The sequence below is a fragment of the Microcebus murinus genome, chromosome 19 (assembly GCF_040939455.1).
Source record: "Microcebus murinus isolate Inina chromosome 19, M.murinus_Inina_mat1.0, whole genome shotgun sequence".
Lineage (NCBI taxonomy): Eukaryota > Metazoa > Chordata > Mammalia > Primates > Cheirogaleidae > Microcebus > Microcebus murinus.
The window spans coordinates 26,432,490-26,451,064 of NC_134122.1; the positions used below are offsets into that span (position 1 = coordinate 26,432,490).

At 39.4% G+C, this 18,575-nt stretch overlaps 1 protein-coding gene across 1 annotated transcript in view; it reads left to right on the forward strand.

Annotated features, from left to right (window-relative positions):
- Positions 1-18,575, forward strand: part of LMTK2 (lemur tyrosine kinase 2) — a 98,837-nt gene that overhangs the window by 35,878 nt on the left and 44,384 nt on the right. Inside the window, exons 4-6 of the mRNA XM_012759215.3 lie at positions 1,727-1,800; positions 6,717-6,835; positions 12,578-12,665. Coding sequence (XP_012614669.2) covers positions 1,727-1,800; positions 6,717-6,835; positions 12,578-12,665 — 281 coding nt within the window. The remainder of the gene's footprint in view (positions 1-1,726; positions 1,801-6,716; positions 6,836-12,577; positions 12,666-18,575) is intronic.

Sequence of the window (18,575 nt, forward strand, 5' to 3'; positions counted from 1 at the left end):
AAATTAGCTGGACAGCTAAAAATAAATAGAAAAAATTAGCTGGGCATGGTGGTGCATGCCTGTAGTCCCAGCTAATCTGGAGGCTGAGGTAGGAGGATTGCTTGAGCCCAAGAGTTTGAGGTTGCTCTGAGCTAGGATGATGCCATGGCACTCTAGCCCAGGCAACAGAGTGAGACTCTGTCTCAAAAAAAAAGAAAATGAGGCAAAGATTTGCACAGATACTTCACCTCAGAAGATACACAGATGGCAGATGAGCAAGTGAAAAAGTACTCAACATTATGAGTCAATAGGGAACTGAAAATTATAACTAAAATAAGGTTGTATACCTTTTATAATGGCTAAAATGGAAAAGATTGACTATACCAAGTGATGGCAAAGATTTGGAGCAACTGGAACTCTCACGTTTTAAGAAGCAGTTGGGGCCGGGCGCTGTGGCTCACGCCTGTAATCCTAGCTCTTGGGAGGCCGAGGCGGGCGGATTGCTCAAGGTCAGGAGTTCAAAACCAGCCTGAGCAAGAGCGAGACCCCGTCTCTACTATAAATAGAAAGAAATTAATTGGCCAACTGATATATATATAAAAAATTAGCTGGGCATGGTGGCGCATGCCTGTAGTCCCAGCTACCCGGGAGGCTGAGGCAGAAGGATCACTCGAGCCCAGGAGTTTGAGGTTGCTGTGAGCTAGGCTGATGCCACGGCACTCACTCTAGCCTGGGCAACAAAGCGAGACTCTGTCTCAAAAAAAAAAAAAAAAAAGAAGCAGTTGGTAGCTTCTTAAAAACTTAAATACACACCTACCATATGATCTAGCCATTTCACCCCTTGGTATTTATCCAAGAGAAATGAAAGCATATGTCCATATAAAGATATGGACATATAAACATATGTTTATAGCAACTTGATTGGTGATAGCCCCAACCTGTAAACAACATAAATACCCACCAACCTGTGGATGAATAAGCAAAGTCTAGTATATCCATTCAGTAGAAAACTTTTAAGTGATAAAAAAAAAAAAAAGGATGGACTCTTGATATACACAAAAACTTGATTGAATCTTAAAATAATTGATAGAAGCCAAATCATTAAAGAATACATACCATATAATTTCAGGTACATAAAATTTTAGAAAATGCAAATTATGGTGCACATGAATGGTTGTTTAGAGGTGGGGTCCAGAGGGAGGGATTACTGAGGGGTGTGAGAAAACTTTGAGGGGTGATAGAGATGTTCAACATTTTATTTTGGTGGTGATTTTATAGGTGCATAAATATACCAAAATATATCAAATTATACATTTTAAATATGTGCATTTTATTATATATCAATTATACTTCAGTAAAGCTGTTCTTAAAACATTAAGGGAGAGTAGTTTAAGAGGGCTAATCCTATATCCATGTGAGCTGTTAAAGAGAGATCATAAAAATAAGAACTAAGTAAAGGCTGTTGGAATGGTGAGTGGTGGTTATGTTAGAGTAGTTGGACCAGAACAAAACAGTACAAGGTATTAAAGGATCATGGTAGGATACTCATTAAAAAAATATGGTCAGTTTTAAAACCTGAAATTGTTTTGGTATTGTTAGTTTGAAAGAGATGTTTTATGTGTCTATTTCTACCTTTATTAGCACAAGCATTAAATTTCTGTTAGTGTTTGTACTTTATAGGTTATGTATTTAATATTTACTTTAGTTAGAAACTTATATTTAATTTTTAATGTTCTTTTCTCTACAGAAGGTTTAAAGTCTCAAGTTGCCCGCCACAGTCTGAACTACATACAGGAAATTGGAAATGGCTGGTTTGGAAAGGTAAAATGTTCTTCACTTTGATTTTTTCCCCCCTCCTAATTATACTGTTTAGAATTTAAAGCTAATTAAGAACTGTACTGTGAGACATTACATGTTCTCTGTAGACGCTGTAGTACTAATTGAGTTTCCCCATTGTGAGCCTCAACATTCCTGGGTGTGTAACTTTTTCCAAGAAGGTTGTTTTGGTTTATTCAGGCTCTTGTTAACAAAGTACCATAAACTGGTTGGCTTAGAAACAACAGGAATTTGTTTCTCACAGTTCTGGAGTCTGGGAAGCACCACATCAAGGTGCCAGTAGATTCAGCGTCCGATGAAAGACCTGCTTTCTGGTTCATAGATGCCGCCTTCTCTCTGTGTCCTCACATGGTGGAAAGGGAAAGGCAGCTCTCTGAAGCCTCTTCTGTAAATACACTAATCCCATTCCTCCCAAAGGCCCACCTCCTCACCACGACATTGGTTAGGCCCCCACCCCACTCCATGCTCTGGCCATACAGTAAGGCTGGGACTCACCAGAAGATTGGTGGTTAGGTTTGAACATATGGATTTTGGGGGAGCACAAACATTCAGATCATAGCAAAAGTCTTTTTTTTTTTTTTTTTAATGTATTAGAGACTTTTTCGTTGTTGTTTGTTTAAAGACAGGTTCTTGCTCTGTCACTTAAGACAGTCCTCCTGCCTCAGCCTCCTGAGTAGGTGGGACTACAGGTGCATGCGACCATGCCTTGGCTAATAGCGCCTTTTCTAATTGTTGGCATAAGAATGGTAAGAAGGGAAAAGAGACCTGGAATTGTAGCAGCTTTTTGTCCTCCTCGAGTTAAATGATTTGTTTTTTTCTTCTTCTTCTTTTTCTCTCCTTTCTCATTCTTTCTTTTGCCCTTTCCTTTATGGTACTGAAACCACTTTAGAACTGTAAACATACATTCTTAATAGAACGAAGACCATGGTGATGATGAAGAGCCACCTCTTGTTTCTACAGGCCTGTCAAGTGGCCTGTAGTAACAGTACTTTGTTGACCTTTTTCCCATACATTGTTCAAAAGGAATAATCTTACACACATCTTCCCACCCTATAGCAGTCATTCTCAATAATAGGTTCCTAATTGAGGGGTGATTGCATCGTCAGCAGGGTGCCTAAGGTGGCAGGATATATTTGCTGTTGTCATCCATCTAATGCTGCTGCTGCTTCTGTTCAGATCTGTCTGTTGGTTCTATATCTTTAATGCCTTCCATCCTTTATTAGTTACCAAATGTGAGCTGTTTAGGAAATCCTTTGCATCCTAGGCATTATTCTCAGGATGGAGGTATGGTGTAAAGGACTGCAGGGAGTGTAGTAGCAAACACAGTAGACTCCCCGCTTCACAAGGCTTAAATCCCTAGCTGGGAGAGTCGGACATAAATAACCTGCTGTAGGAGGTGGGCTCAGAGAGGTATGGGAGAGTCAGATGATGTGGATATTGTATGCACTAGAGACTTAGAGTGTTACTCAGAACGAAATGAGGAAGTACTCTGTTGGTTGAGAGATGAGTGACACGATTGTGTTACCTTTAAAAGGATCACTATGGCAGTTATAGAGCAAAAGGTAAAATCAGGAAGTTGGTGAGAGGGCTGTTGCAGTCATCCAGGGAGAGATCCAGACGGGTTTGAACCTGGGTGGTAGCAGCGGAGGTGGTGAGAAGTGTGTGAGGAGGGGACCAAGATAGACCTTCAAATGAGAGCATGCAAGACTTCGGGTGGATTAGATGTGGACTCTGGAGGAAGGCAACAGTTGAGGATGGCTGTTGGTGGCCTGGGTAACTGGAAGAATGGGGTTGCTGTCAGCTGAAATGCAAAGAAAACTACCGGAGAAGCAGCCTTGGAGGAGGAAGTCAGGAGTTCATTTTCCACTATATTAGGTGTGAGGTGGCTGTTAGACATTTAAGTAGGGCTACCAAGTAGGCAACTGGAAACACAAATCCAGAGTTAAGGAGAGAGGTTCCAGGCCACAGAGTATACAGCTGGTGTTTAGAGCCATGAGACTAGATGGAAACAGAGAGAGTTTCAAGATGGAGAAGACAGGGAGTGTAAGGACTCATCCCAGAGGCTTATACAGGGAGAGGTCAGTGTAGACAGGGAGAGCCAGTGGGCAGGGAGATGTGCAGGAGAGAGGCGTGTTCTGAAAGTTGGGTGAAGAAGGAATTCCAAGCAGTTTAATTGTAAATGCTTTGGCTTACAAATCCAATAAGATGAAGACTGAGAGAATTACGATTCAGCCACATTGAGTTTCTTGGTGTCCTTGAAAGAAGTTGTATAGGGGGAATGGTGAAGGCACATCCTTATGTAGAATGGGTTCAAGAGAGAAAGAGGAGATAGTGCATTTAGACAACTCTCTTGAGGAGTTTAAAGGGAAGCAGAAGTGACAAAGACAGGAGGACCCCTTGAGGCCAGGAGTTCGAGACCAGCCTTGGCAAAATAGCAAGAACCTGTCTCTATAAAAAATTAGCTGGATGTGGTGGTATGCCCCTGTAGTCCTAGCTGTTTAGGAGGCTAAGGCAGGAAGATTGCTTGAGCCCAGGAGTTCAAGGTTACAGTGAGCTGTGATCACACCACTCTATTCCAACCTGGGTGACAGAGTGAGACTCTATCTAAAAAAAAACTCAAAAAACAAACACAAAAGAGAAGCAGAGAAATGGAATAATAGCTGTTTTGGCAACCTTTGTGAGGCCAAGGAAAGGTTTTTTGATGTGCTTTTTTTTTTTTTTTTAAATAGAATAGCAAGTTCTTTCAACATGTTCCTATGTAGAGGGGGAGGCACAATGCAGGAGATGGATAATTGCAGGAGCAAAGTCCTTAGTGAGCAAGGAGACGAGGTCAATAGCACAGTTGGAGGACTTAGTCTGAGGAGCAAAGGCAGCATCTCTTGAAATGGCAGTGAAAGCAAAGGGTGGAGCATGTGGATTTGGTGGAAGTTCCCTTCTGATTGTTTTTCAGTGAGGAGGAGGCCAGTTCCTCACTTGAAAGGGAGGAGTAAAAAGATGTGTTAGAAGTTTGAACCAGAGAAGGTGTGAGAGAGTCATCTGGGAAAGTTTATCCACTAGGGAAATGGGGGACGGTGAGCGCTGAAGGCCCTCACCAATTGAAAGTGAGACTAGTCATTGTGGTTGTGTGGTCTCTTTTGTGTGTGTGCTTCTTTACAGGCTGGTAGTTGGATTGAACCAGCACTGGGGTTTGGCTGGGCTGATGTGCCTCAGAGACAGGGTTGAGGGGTGGTAGGGAGGGAGCAGTGGGTCTAGAGTGGTCCAGGAGGGCAGTGAGGACTGGTAGGGGGTAGGTATGAGAAAGTGGTGCTGTGAGTGGATTGGGAGGGCAGATTGGACACCTGTTGGGTTCCAGTGTTGGAGTAAGTACACTGGAAATAAAGGGACTGGGTAGAGAAAGAGAAATCAGAATTCAATAATAAGATAATTATTAGCCAGGTGTATACCCATGGAATTGGTTGCTGAAATTGTAGAGAAGATGATTGGAAGGAAATAAAAAAGCTAAGAGGTATGGGTGTAGAAAGAATTGTCTCTGCAGGTAGGGAAGACCATGAATGCTTTCAGTGGTGGTGGAGGGGGACAAGCTGAGCCAATTGGTGACAGTAGCCTGTGGTTACTCTTCCCCGTTTCAAAAACTGATACCTTGTGATTGCTGTTCCTGTCACGTGTGTAGCTGGTTATTTGAAATAAAGAAAATGATTAATTATCAGAATTTCTTGTTCTCTTCATTTTTCTGTCCTTATATTCCTGATAAACACATTGAATTGTGTTGAAGTTCTTACTCTACTTCCAGGGCATTAAAATTAATCTATTTTATAAAAATACTTAAAACTAGTTTTAAAAGGAAGTCTTAGTTTTCATTATTCTCTAAATAAAAGCCTTTACTTTATCATTTTCTTTTTAAATGTTATATTTTTATCTATTTATTTTTGAGACAGAGTCTCACTTTGTTGTCCAGGCTAGAGTGAGTGCCGTGGCGTCAGCCTAGCTCACAGCAACCTCAAACTCCTGGGCCCAAGTGATCCTACTGCCTCACCCTCCCGAGTAGCTGGGACTACAGGCATGTGCCACCATGCCCAGCTAATTTTTTTACATATATATATCAGTTGGCCAATTAATTTCTTTCTATTTATAGTAGAGACGGGGTCTTGCTCTTGCTCAGGCTGGTTTTGAACTCCTGACCTCGAGCAATCCGCCCGCCTCGGCCTCCCAGAGAGCTAGGATTACAGGCGTGAGCCACCGCGCCCGGCCTTAAATGTTATATTTTAGGATGCCTTGGCATTGTCCTATGTTATATTTAATACTTCTCTGTAGCTAGTTTATTCTCATTTCATATTCTATTAATTTCAGTGGAATGTTTTTCCTGTGTATTTTACTGATGTTTTGGTACAAGATAAAGGCCTGGTATTATTGAAATACCATGGATTTTTAAGTTTCAGTGTAATGATTGTTTTACATTGGCTGTTTGTCAGTTTACTTTCTCATATGTAGCAGACTAACAAAAACTTAGTTGAAGTGTTTTTGAGAAATCTTTGAGTTGTGTTTGAATTGAATTTATAAATTGCACTTCTGTCAAGTCATGTATCCATGAAGTATAATACTTTTTAAAATAAATGAGTAAATCAAATATAAATAAATAAAAAGTATAATACATTTAAAAAGAAAGAAATAGAAAAGAAATATATAAAAACATATGAATGTTACAAATATCTGATGAATGGTTTAAAATGGTCCTTTTACTGAAGAAAAATATTTGAGTTTTGCAAGCTTTTTGTGAGTTAATATATAAAATAATAGAAGACCATACACTTGTTTTGTTTTCCTGTATTGCATTACCTGGTGAATGAGACGTACTTCTTTACTGTTTCAATGGAAGTAACATAGAAACTGTTTTTTGGTTTTAGGTCCTCCTTGGAGAGATTTACACAGGCACTAGCGTAGCAAGAGTAATAGTGAAGGAGTTAAAAGCAAGTGCAAGTCCAAAGGAACAAGATACATTTTTGAAAAATGGAGAACCTTACTAGTAAGTAAACCTTTTAACATGTGCTCTGAAACATAGTATGTAGTCCATGAAAATCAGGTGTTTAAAACTACTTTGGGATTTCTGCCTGTAACATACATGATTAAATGAGACCCAGAGTCTCATGAGGCCCAAAATGTCCAGGTGTGAATTGAAAATCACATATCATTGAAGAACCAAGAGAACTCAAGAAAAGACAACAGATACCAACACTGAGATGACAGTGATGTTAGAATTATCTGGCAAGATTTTAAAGCAGCCACCATAAAAATGCTTCTGTGGGTCCGTAGGCTCCTCCCCTGGGCGCGGCCTCTGGCCGCCTGTGCTGCTGCCCAGGTGATGCCGGCTCCGGCACGGCTCCGGCACGTGGCATCCTAACTGTTCTGCCGCCGCCAGAGCCAGGGGGGAGCCCGTGAGAGAGAGCCGCAGCGGGGCTGGCATCTGGAGTGCTGAGGTGAACTTGGGGCAGCATCCTCAACTGTCTCCTTCCCTGCCCTGAAGGTCCCCAGGAGGCTGAGGGGCGGAGGGCCAGCGTAGCCTCGACTGCCGCGGGCTTTGGGGTCAGCACGTGGGGCACGTGGGGGGGGGAAGGGGGGGCGGAGCGCGGATGCGGGGGGTGTTGAGCCGGGGCCGTGCCGCCTCGTCTGGGCGCTGACTTCGGGACCGGGACTGTTCCCCTCGAAGCGCTGAGGAGGACCCGCGAGACCGTCTGAATGCCCCTGAAGGCCCTCTGCGCCTCCTGGAGTCAGTTCCTGAGAAGGCTCCCAGAACACTGGCACCCAAATCTTTACTCTCATGCAAAGATTTTAGAAGAGTCTTCTCTGAAGAATCTGACAATTCCCAAGATACAGGCTTAAGAGGTTCTCCCAACAAATTGCCCATGCAGATTATCTTGCAGTGAATCTCAAAATCCTATAAACCATGTGCTCAAATCTTCCAGACAGCTTTTTAGTCCTCTTAATCATAAGCAGACAACCAAAGATTATCACACCTGTGAGAAAAATAACCCTAAATGTGAGTTTTAGAGATCAAAACAAATAGAAAAAAACAGTACTGAGGAAAACAGGCTATACAAGGAGATGAGAATTTTAAAACAAGTGATAATAATATTCTCAGATTGAATAGATACTGCATCCATGAAACAAGAACAGACTGGCATTCATGTAAGAAACTTTGAAAAATAAAGAAAATCTTGAATATTAAAAGCATGATAGCAAAAATAAAAATGCTAGAAGGATTGGAAAAGAAAATTAAAGAAGTCTCCACAAAAGAGCAATAAGCAAAGAGGAACCATAAAAGAATGAAAGCTAAGAGAGTAGAGGACCTGAGAGTTCAACCTACAAATACTGCAGGAGGAAATTATCCACAAAATATTCAAGAAAAATGTCCAGAACTAAAGGACATGAGTTTACAGAGTGAATGAGCCCACCGAGTGCCCAGGAAAATGGGTAAAAATAGATCTGTACCAAAGTACATAACTGCAAAATTTTAGAACACTTGGAGTAGAGAAGATCCTATAAGCTTCCAGACAGAAGAAATGTCATATGAAAAGGAACAGAAATCAGAATGGCTTTAGACTTGTAAACAACACAACCAAAAGCAAGGACACAAGCTAGAGTATAAACTCTTTGACTTTGTCTCTTTATGTACCTTTGTCACTGTTGTTCTCTGCTGGGTCCCAAGTGCTTAGAGACAGTGCCAGGCATATAGTAGGTTCTCAATAAAAATTTATTGAGAGAAAGAAAACAATAGAGACGGCTTCAAAATTCTGAAGAAAAATTTCTTCTTGCGTATAACTAAGCCAGTACAATATATATATCAGTCAAATATGAATTTAGAATAAAGATGTTTGCAAAGTCTCAAAAAAAAAAAAACTTCTGTGAACAATTGCAGCACACTTGAAACAAGTGAAAAAATACAAAATGTCAGCAAAGAAACAGAAGATATGAAGAAGATCTAAGTGGAAATTTTAGAACTGAAAAATACAGTAACTGAAATGAAAAACTCAGTGGATGAGCTCAACGGCAGAATGGAGAGGAAAGGAGAAAGAATCGGTGAAAGTGAAGATGAAACAATAGATATTGCACAATTTGAGCAACAGGAAGAAAATAGACTTGGGAAAAAAATGAATAGAGCCTCAGGGACATGGGGGGACTATGACAGAAAATGTAGCATTCATGTCGTAGATGTCTCTGAATGAAAGATAGAGGATAGGGCTAAAAAAATATTCAAAGAAGTAATGGTTAAACATTTGGAAAAGAAAAAGCCTACAAATTCAAGAAATCAAGCAAATCCCAAACAGAGTAAACCCAAAGAAATCCATGCCAAGACACGTCATAGTCAAACTTCTGAAAATTGAAGACAAACAAAAAATCTTGAAAGCAGGGAGAGAGAAACTTTACCCATGGGATTGGAGAAACAATTTGAATGACAGTGGATGTCTCATCAGAAACCAGGCAGAAGGAAATGGAACGTTCTTGAAGTGATGAAAGAAAAGAACCCTGAAATTGTTTTAAATGTATCCAGGGAAAATATCCTTCAGAAATGAAGGGGATATCAAGACATTTTCAGATGCAGGAAAACTTAAGACAATTTATTACCAGCAAACTTACCCTAAAAGAATGATGTAATTTTCTAAACAGAAAAGAGATGATAAAAGAAGGAATCTTGGAACATTAGGAAGGAAGAAGCGACAACAGAAAGAATAAAAATATGGCTAAACTTTCTGAAAAGGAAAAAACTGATATATTATATCATCAAAATTAAAAACTTTTGCTCTGTGAAAGACACCAGTTAGAGGGCGAAAAGACAAGCTACAGACTGGGAGAAAATACTTGCAAACCACATAGCTGACATAGCATTCATATCTAGGATTTATAAAGAACTCTCAAAACTCAACAGAAAAAAAATTCAATTAGAAAATTGTCAGAAGACATTAAGGGACATTTTACTGAGGACCATATATGTATGGATAGCAAATAAATGCATGAAAAGATATTCCACATCACTAGCCACTAAGGTAATTAATTAAGATCACAATGAGATACCACTTCACACTTATTAGAAAAGCTGTAATAAGGCCATGCACAGGGCTTATGCCTGTATTCCTAGCATTTTGGGGAGGCTGAGGTGGGAGGATCCTTTGGGGCCAGGAATTTGAGACCAGCTTGAGCAGTGTAGTGAGACCCTATCTCTATAAAAAATACAAAAATTAGCTGGGTGTGGTGGTGCATACCTATAGGTCCAGCTACTCAGGAGACTGAGGCAGAAGGATCACTTGAGCCCAGGGGTTTGAAATGGCAGTGAACTATAATGACACCACTGCCCTCTAACCTGGGCAATACAGCAAAACCCTGTCTCCAAAAAAAAAAAAAAAAGTTACAATGAAAAAATTGTGTCAGTAATACCAAATGATAAGGATTTGGAGAAACTAGATTTTTCACACATTGCTGGTGGAAATGTAAAATGGTAGAGCCACTTTGGAAAATAGTATGACAGTTTTTCAAAAAACTAACATGTATTAATATTTATCATAAATACTAGCATTCTCCAGAGAAACAGAATCAATAGGGTGTGTGTGTGTATATATATATATATATACACATACATACATATATATATATATATAGAGAGAGAGAGAGAGAGGGAGGTAGAGGTAGTTACGGATGCTGGCAAGGCCATGGTCTGCATGGTGGGCCAGCAGGCTGGAGAAGAGCTGATGTTACAGTTCAACACTGGAGGTTGTCTGCTGGCAGAATTCCTCCTTCCACGGGGGAGGTTAATCTTTGTTCTCTTTAAGGTCTTCAACTGATGGGTAAGGCCCACCCACATTATGGAGGGATCTGCTTCACTGAAAGTCCACACATTTAAATGATAATCTCACCCCAAAACACCCTCAGAGAAACATAGTAAGAATAACATTTGACCAAATATCTAGGCATTGTGGCCCATCCAAAGTGACACATAAAATTAACCATCATCACATCATATAACCTAGCAGTTGCACTCCTGGGCATTTATTCCTGAAAAATGAAAGCTTATTTCCATACAAACACCCTTACATGATTGTTCATAGCAGCTTTATTTGTAATAGCCAAAACCTAGAAAAACTAAACTGTCCTCCAGTAGGTGAATGATTAAACAAACTGTGGTACATTCATACCATGGAATACTGCTCAGCAATAGAAAGGAATGAACTACTGATACATGCAACAGCTTGGATGACCTCAGGGATTGTGCTGAGTGAAAAAAATCAATCTCAAAAGGCTACATACTGTGTGGTTCCATTTATATCATACTCTCAAAAGAGTACATGATACAAATGGAAACATTAGCAGTTGTCAGGGGCATAAATGGGTGCATGGGAGATAACTTCGTGGCAATGGAGTAGTTCTGCATCTCTGTCAGGGTGGTGTGTACACAAATGTGCTACTATGACCCAGAATGCTACACACGCTTCATTGCAGTGTTCATTCCCTGATTTGGGTATTGTACTGTATGTAACTAGGTCAGGTGTAACCAATGGGGAAACTGGGAGACAGGTATACCAGACTTCTCTTTACTGTCTTTGTAACTTCCTATAAATTCATACTTATTCAAAATAAGAAGTTTTTTTGTTTTTTTTTTTGAGACAGACTCTCGCTTTGTTGCACAGGCTAGAGTGAGTGCCGTGGCGTCAGCCTAGCTCACGGCAACCTCAAACTCCTGGGCTCAAGCAATCCTCCTGCCTCAGCCTCCCGAGTAGCTGGGACTACAGGCATGCGCCGCCATGCCCGGCTAATTTTTTTCTATATATATTAGTTGGCCAATTAATTTCTTTCTATTTATAGTAGAGACGGGGTCTCACTCTTGCTCAGGCTGGTTTCGAACTCCTGACCTCGAGCAATCCACCTGCCTCGGCCTCCCAGAGAGCTAGGATTACAGGCGTGAGCCACCGCGCCCGGCCAAAATAAGAAGTTTTTTAAAAAACTATTTTGGCTGTCTTCTATTTAACTTTATTTTCTTTTTGACAAAATATCTTCCAAAAAGATTTTGCATACACTGTGAGAATTTATGGAAATAGTATATATAAGCTAGCTAGTCTGAATGAGAAACTGAGTTACTTAATATTTGGCTTGAAATGTTTATTGAATTTGTGTATATACAGTTGGCCCTCTGTGTCCATGGATTCAACAAGTGGTGGATTGAAAATATTCGGGGTGGGGGGGGGACACCAATGAAAAGTAACAATACAATAATAAAAAATAATACAAATAAGACATAAGTACATAGAGTTTACATTGTATTAAGTATTATAAGTAATCTAGAGATGACTGAAAGTATATGGGAGGATGTGTGTAGGTTATATGCAAATATGACCCCATTTTATATCAGAGACTTGGGCATCTTTGGATTGGATTTTGGGAGGGGATTCTGCAGGGGTTCCTGGAACCAATCTCCTACAGATACCAAGGGGTAACTATATAGTTTGCCTTCTTTTAGGTGCTGCCTTAAAATATTATCTCTAAGCTTAAATTACTAAGGGTAAAGATTTTTATTTTAGGATTTCTCTTTTGTGAAAATGTTTACCTGATTGGCTTTGAATTATTCAATCACCAGACAGTTAATGTCTGTTAAGTATAATCTTCATGTGATCTTTTCCGTTTGTCATATTTAAATCATGAATGTTAAAGTTTGGATTACTGTTTGGACAATGTGACTGTCTTGCTTCCCGGTGAATAACACTGTGACTTTTATTTTTACCAGCATCCTTCAGCATCCAAATATTCTTCAGTGTGTCGGGCAGTGTGTAGAAGCAATTCCCTATCTTCTGGTGTTTGAGTTCTGTGACTTGGTAAGTTTTTAGCAGAAATTCAATTCAAGCATTCAGAAGGTTGTATCCAAGTGTTTTTGAGAGAGAAATGCTGGATGAGGGACTGCTTTCATGTCTATCCCCTATTTGAAGAACTTTATGATACATGATTTCATTATCTTTGGTAATAGTGTTGATTGACACATGGTGACTTATACTACAGTCTACAGTCCCTGTGCTAAGCTATTTACTAGCATTACCACATTTAATTATAACAAACCCCTGGGTCAGGTACTAATATTTGTCTGTACTTTATGTATGATTAAGACTCGGGAAGATTAAGACAACGCTGTGTATTAAATACATGGTAGAGCGAGAGGTTGGTCTAGGTGTGCCTGTCCTGAGAGCTTGAGGTCTTAGCTTCAGCTGGGCATTTTGAAACACTTCACCCCAGTGAGAGAGTCCAAGACCCTTCTTACCTAGAGTATTCATGGTATGGCAATTTTTGAAAATAGCGTATGTATATAACATTTATATTTCTAAAGAATTAGATTTATTTTCTTAAAATTAATGCCCTTATTTCTTGGCATGATATTACTTATTGAGACTTATAGTTAGAAAGATTGTTCTTTGTGCAGTTTTATGAATAATTTCTGTGTGAAAATTTTCTGTGAATATCTTTTCTCTTGTGGAGAATATTTCATCTTTTTTTAAAGCCTATTTTTAGCATGTAATTGTATTTTCCAAAAAGAGTGATAAGATGTTAATTTAATTAACTAGGTTTTAATTGAGTCCTTTGCACTGTCTCAGTTTTCAGAACATTAAAACTTCCTGGCTTTGCACAGAAAAGTGGGAGTACCCCCAAAGAAATCCCCAGTTAATTTAGATTACATTTTCAGCAGTTACAATAGGAATAAACATTGTGAATTTTTAATTTCTAAATGTGATTTGAATGTTTCTCTTATTGGTAGAGGTGATTAAGTTCAAAGAAAAGTTAATGCATAGACTTGATATATTTATTAGCTTTTATTGGATAATGTCATTATAACCCTCAAATCTCTTTGGTTAGGGCAACAAAATAGTTCTCGCACATTTTACATGTTGGCTTTGGATCAGCTGTAGCTCTTTTCCAGGCTGTATTCATCTTCAGTGTAGGGTCAGTGTTTTTTATGTCTGTAGAGGCTGGCAGAAAAAAAATGTGTATTCTGATGTTGTTCCATTCAGTGTTTTTTAAGGGGCTTTTGGGTGAAGTATATGAGATTGTTCAAATCAGTTTTCTGTCACTTATTAAGAGAGGCATATTAAAATCTGCCACTCTAGTTATGGATTTTCCTTATAATTCTCATTTTTTGCTTAATGTATTTTGATACCTTGTGTAAGTGATACAGATTTAGAATTGGTATAACTACCTATAATTTGAACCTTTTATTAAAAGTATTACTAAGATGAAGTCTGTTTTACTGGTGATATTATAGTGATACAAGCTTTCTTTTGGTTAGAATTTGCCTATTTTTTTTCTCTGTCCTTTGCCTATTAATAAATAACTTACTGGTAAAATTTTTCTTACTCTGGCAATCTTGGCCACTTAAAATGCAGCATGTAGTCCATTTACATTTATTATGATAAGTGAGATATTTGAAATTTTATCTACCTATTTGGTATTATTTTCTCTGTTATAAGTTTTCTGTTTTACTTTTTTCCTAGTCTTCTTGAGATTATTTTTTTTCTTGTTTCAATTTTTCCCAACTACTTTACTTTAGATACTTTTCCTTAATTTTGTATATGAGTTACACTGGAAGTTCCAACATGCATGTTTAACTTAAAGTCTAAAATTAATTAACATTTTAACCTTGCCTCAAAGAAGCTGGGACCTCATAGAGCTCTCCCTCCATGTTAGGAAAACTGGAATTAACCTACTTTTCTGGGTCGTCCCATATTCTCTTCCATTGTGGAGGGTGCTTATTTATTGAACACTTGCTTTAGTAAGGCAGCATGCTGCATCCTCGAGATACAGAGACAAAATGTAATCATCTTCTATGACTCCCAGTTAAGAGAGGAAGCATGTGATGAGTTACCAAGAAGAGCCATGAGAACTAAGAGGAAAGAGTTCTCACTGTGTTCCTGATAGCTTCATTGCATATTATATTTTGTCTTGATTATCTCAGTATGGTCAGTTATAATATTTATGATTCTAGGTTATGAGGATATAAAGATAGTTTCCTTTTCATCTAGATCTGTGTGACCAGTATGATAGGTGATTCTGGTGCCAGTACTGCATTTAGGAAAACAGATACAACACAAAGATGAGCTCTTATGTGATGAGACAAGTCTGCTTGTCAGAAGTTCACTTTTCTGAGATGTTGAGTGGTGCTTTCTTTGGTCCCTAAGCTCCTTATATTGATTATAAATAACAACCAAAGTGTGTTCTTTGTGAGTGAAAATAAAAGAAATGTAGCAGGAATCAGGCATCTACTTGAAATATCACCTGTTTCCAGGCTAATTGAGGTGGTTTATAAAACTGTCTCGTATATTTTTACATTTTTATATTCTTCTTTACACTTTCGTATTCATTCCTGAAAGTTTTTTTTTTTTTTTTTTTTTTTTTTTTTTTTTGAGACAGAGTCTCACTTTGTTGTCCAGGCTAGAGTGAGTGCCGTGGCATCAGCCTAGCTCACAGCAACCTCAAACTCCTGGGCTCGAGTGATCCTTCTGCCTCAGCCTCCCGAGTAGCTGGGACTACAGGCATGTGCCACTATGCCCGGCTAATTTTTTATATATATATATATATCAGTTGGCCAATTAATTTCTTTCTATTTATAGTAGAGCCGGGGTCTCGCTCTTGCTCAGGCTGGTTTTGAACTCCTGACCTTGAGCAATCCGCCCGCCTCGGCCTCCCAAGAGCTAGGATTACAGGCGTGAGCCACAGCGCCCGGCCTCCGGCTAATTTTTTGTATATATATTTTTAGTTGGTCAATTAGTTTCTTTCGATTTTTTTAGTAGAGATGGGGTCTCGCTCTTGTTCAGGCTGGTTTCGAACTCCTGACCTCGAGCAATCCACCCGCCTCTGCCTCCCAGAGTGCTAGGTTACAGGCGTGAGCCACCACACCTGGCCTCATTCCTGAAAGTTTTATTAGACAGTATTGTTGGGTTTTTTTCCTGATATAGTAAACGACTCTGGATGCTCAACTTAATGTTTTCTCTGAATTTTCTTCTCAGTTCAGGAGACAAGTTTTGTTTTAGTGCTGTGTTAATTTATTTTTTAGTGAAGCTATCCTTTTGGAGAGTAGTCTATTTTATAAAGAAACATTAAACCATAGCAAAATACACAAATAACTCCTATGCCATTAACATAAATGACCCAGCATTGACAAGATTCCAACATATTCTTAGTATCCTTGTCATTTTTATGAAAATGTAAGAAATACATATGTTCTTTAATCAGCATTCTTATAAAGTTTTTCTCCAGCACTTTTAGAATTCAGATTTAAATACATGTTATCCAACTACTTAGACTAAGTATTCAGAGTGTATTAATTTACCGAAGTTTCATTGGGTTCATACTTTTGGGTGAAGATTATGTATACAACCCTCCAGAATTAACAAATGTGACTTCTTGAAACTCATATTTTATGTGACCCTCCTAAGACACTTGGGGGAATGTTCACTCATGGAGGCTGAACATCCAGAAGAGCTTTGGTCTCCACCAAAAGCTTTGTTGGCAGTGCAGAGCTAACAGCTATTTTTAATTTTCGTACACCACTCAATGGTATATTGGTCAATAAAATTTTTGAAGCAATCATTGTTCATCAAAAAATTAAAAATAGAATAGCCATGTGATCCAGCAATTCCACTTCTGGAGATATACCCAAAAGAAATGAAATTGGTATCTCAAGCAGATATTTGCACACCCATATTCACATTTTTGACAATATTGAATTATTATCAGCAGCATTATTCACAATAGCTAAGAGGTAGAAGCAGCCCAAGTGTCCATCAATGGGTATGGGTAAACAAAATGTGGTATATCTGTACAATGGAATAGTATTAAAAGGAAGTAGGTTCTAAGACATGCTACAACATGAATTAACCTTGACATCATGCTAAGTAAAATAAGCCATTCACAAAAAGACCAATACTGTATATTCTGCTTATATGTGGGACCTAGAATAGTTAAATTCATAGAGATATAAAGTAGAATGGTGGCTGCCTGAGGCTGGCTGGGGTGGGGTCACAGGGAATGTGGAGGTGTTATTTAATGGATACAAAGTTTCAGTTTTGTAAGACGATCAAGTTCTGGAGGTGAATGGTGGTGATAGTTGTGCAACGAAGTGAATATGCTTAACACAAAGGAACTATATACTTAGACATGGTTATGATGGCAGATTTTATGTTATATATTTTTTACCACAATAGAAAAAAACATTGATAATTATCTATACTACTGTTTAAAGTGCTATGTCAGCTGTTACCTATATTAGGAGGGTCCAGTATGTCCTTTGGAAATCTTTGGTCATTACTTGGCATGGCCAGACTCCAATCAAAGTAATGGCCATTAACCCAGAGGTCCCTCCAACTTGCCCAGTAGTGAGAGGTCACATTCGTCTCCTTGGTCAATTTCATGTTCATTACTTCTGGACCCTAGAAAATGTCTAAAGGAGCAGGTTCTCTAGCAGCAAGGACTGGGGCCCTGACAGTCTGTTTGTTATTGAAGTTCACCTTCTCTGGGCTCAGTTTGTACAGAGACTATGTGGCAGGAGTGGTCAGGTAGCACCAGCCCAGTGAGCCAAAGGGGGTGTCCACCTGCACGAACTGATAGGTATCCGGTGGGACACACCTAAGTTCACACTGACCCTGAGCCCTGCTCCCAGCCTGGATACCCCAGAACCTGCCCAGATTCTGGCCAGTCTGAGCAGAGGGGCATAATCCGAGGCAGCACCTGTCCACTGGCTGTGGTCCAAAGGACAAAGAGGGCAGTGGTCCGGGCTTGGCGATAAGCAGCTATGGCCACAGTGAAAGGACCAGCTCTCTTTACCTGTGCTTAGTGGGTCAGGAGCTATTGAATGAACAGTGGCCTTTTAGTCATCACTGCTCACTGATCATGCCCAGTGATAACATCTTCCAAGTAGAAAAGAGAGAATATTTTTGCACTGACATAGTTATTCCTTTTAAGATGGAATTACCAGCCTGTTTTTAAGAAACACTTAATCTTGGAATTTTTATGAAAGTAAAGGAAAACTCTTCTGAGTGCATTTGGTAGCTGGACTGCAGCCACTCATTCGTAATGCTGGTGGTGGCAAAGTTTATGAAGTGAGTTGAGAGATTACTGTGGGGTGTTTTATATACCTTGTTGCCATAGCAGGTACACAGTGCTCTCACATGAATGTCAAGGCAATGAGGTTGTCTTTTGGTTAAAGATCCCTCATTCCACAAAAATGTATTGAGCAGGTATTAAGTGCAAAGAGCTGCTAGCACTTCAGGGCACTCAGAAGGAAATAAGCCCCTGTCCCTGCTTTGTCTGCCTGCAGAGCCAGGCTGGCCTGCCTTCCAGTGTCCATCCTGCCACTTACTTGTTTATCACCTCGGAAAATTCCTTAACCTCTTTAAGCCTCAGTTTAGACATTGGTAAAGTAGGGATAATATGGCCTACCCCTGGGACTACCTTGACCATTAAATGAGGTAATGAAATGACTAAACACATACAAAGTGCTCAGTAAATGGTAGTTATTTTTAGTTGCTAAAATTAATTAATTGTGATTACTTATTCAATAAAGTTTTGAGTAATGTGTGTAGAAGTATAGAAGATTCTAACCAGGATCATTGGGAAGGCTTTGCAGAGGAAATGGCATTTGATCTGAGTGTTGATGATTGAGTGCTAGACTTTCTTTTGGCAGAAAAGGATGGCAGGAGCCACTTGGGCCAGACCTGGGAGCCTGGCAGTGCTTGCAATTTGGG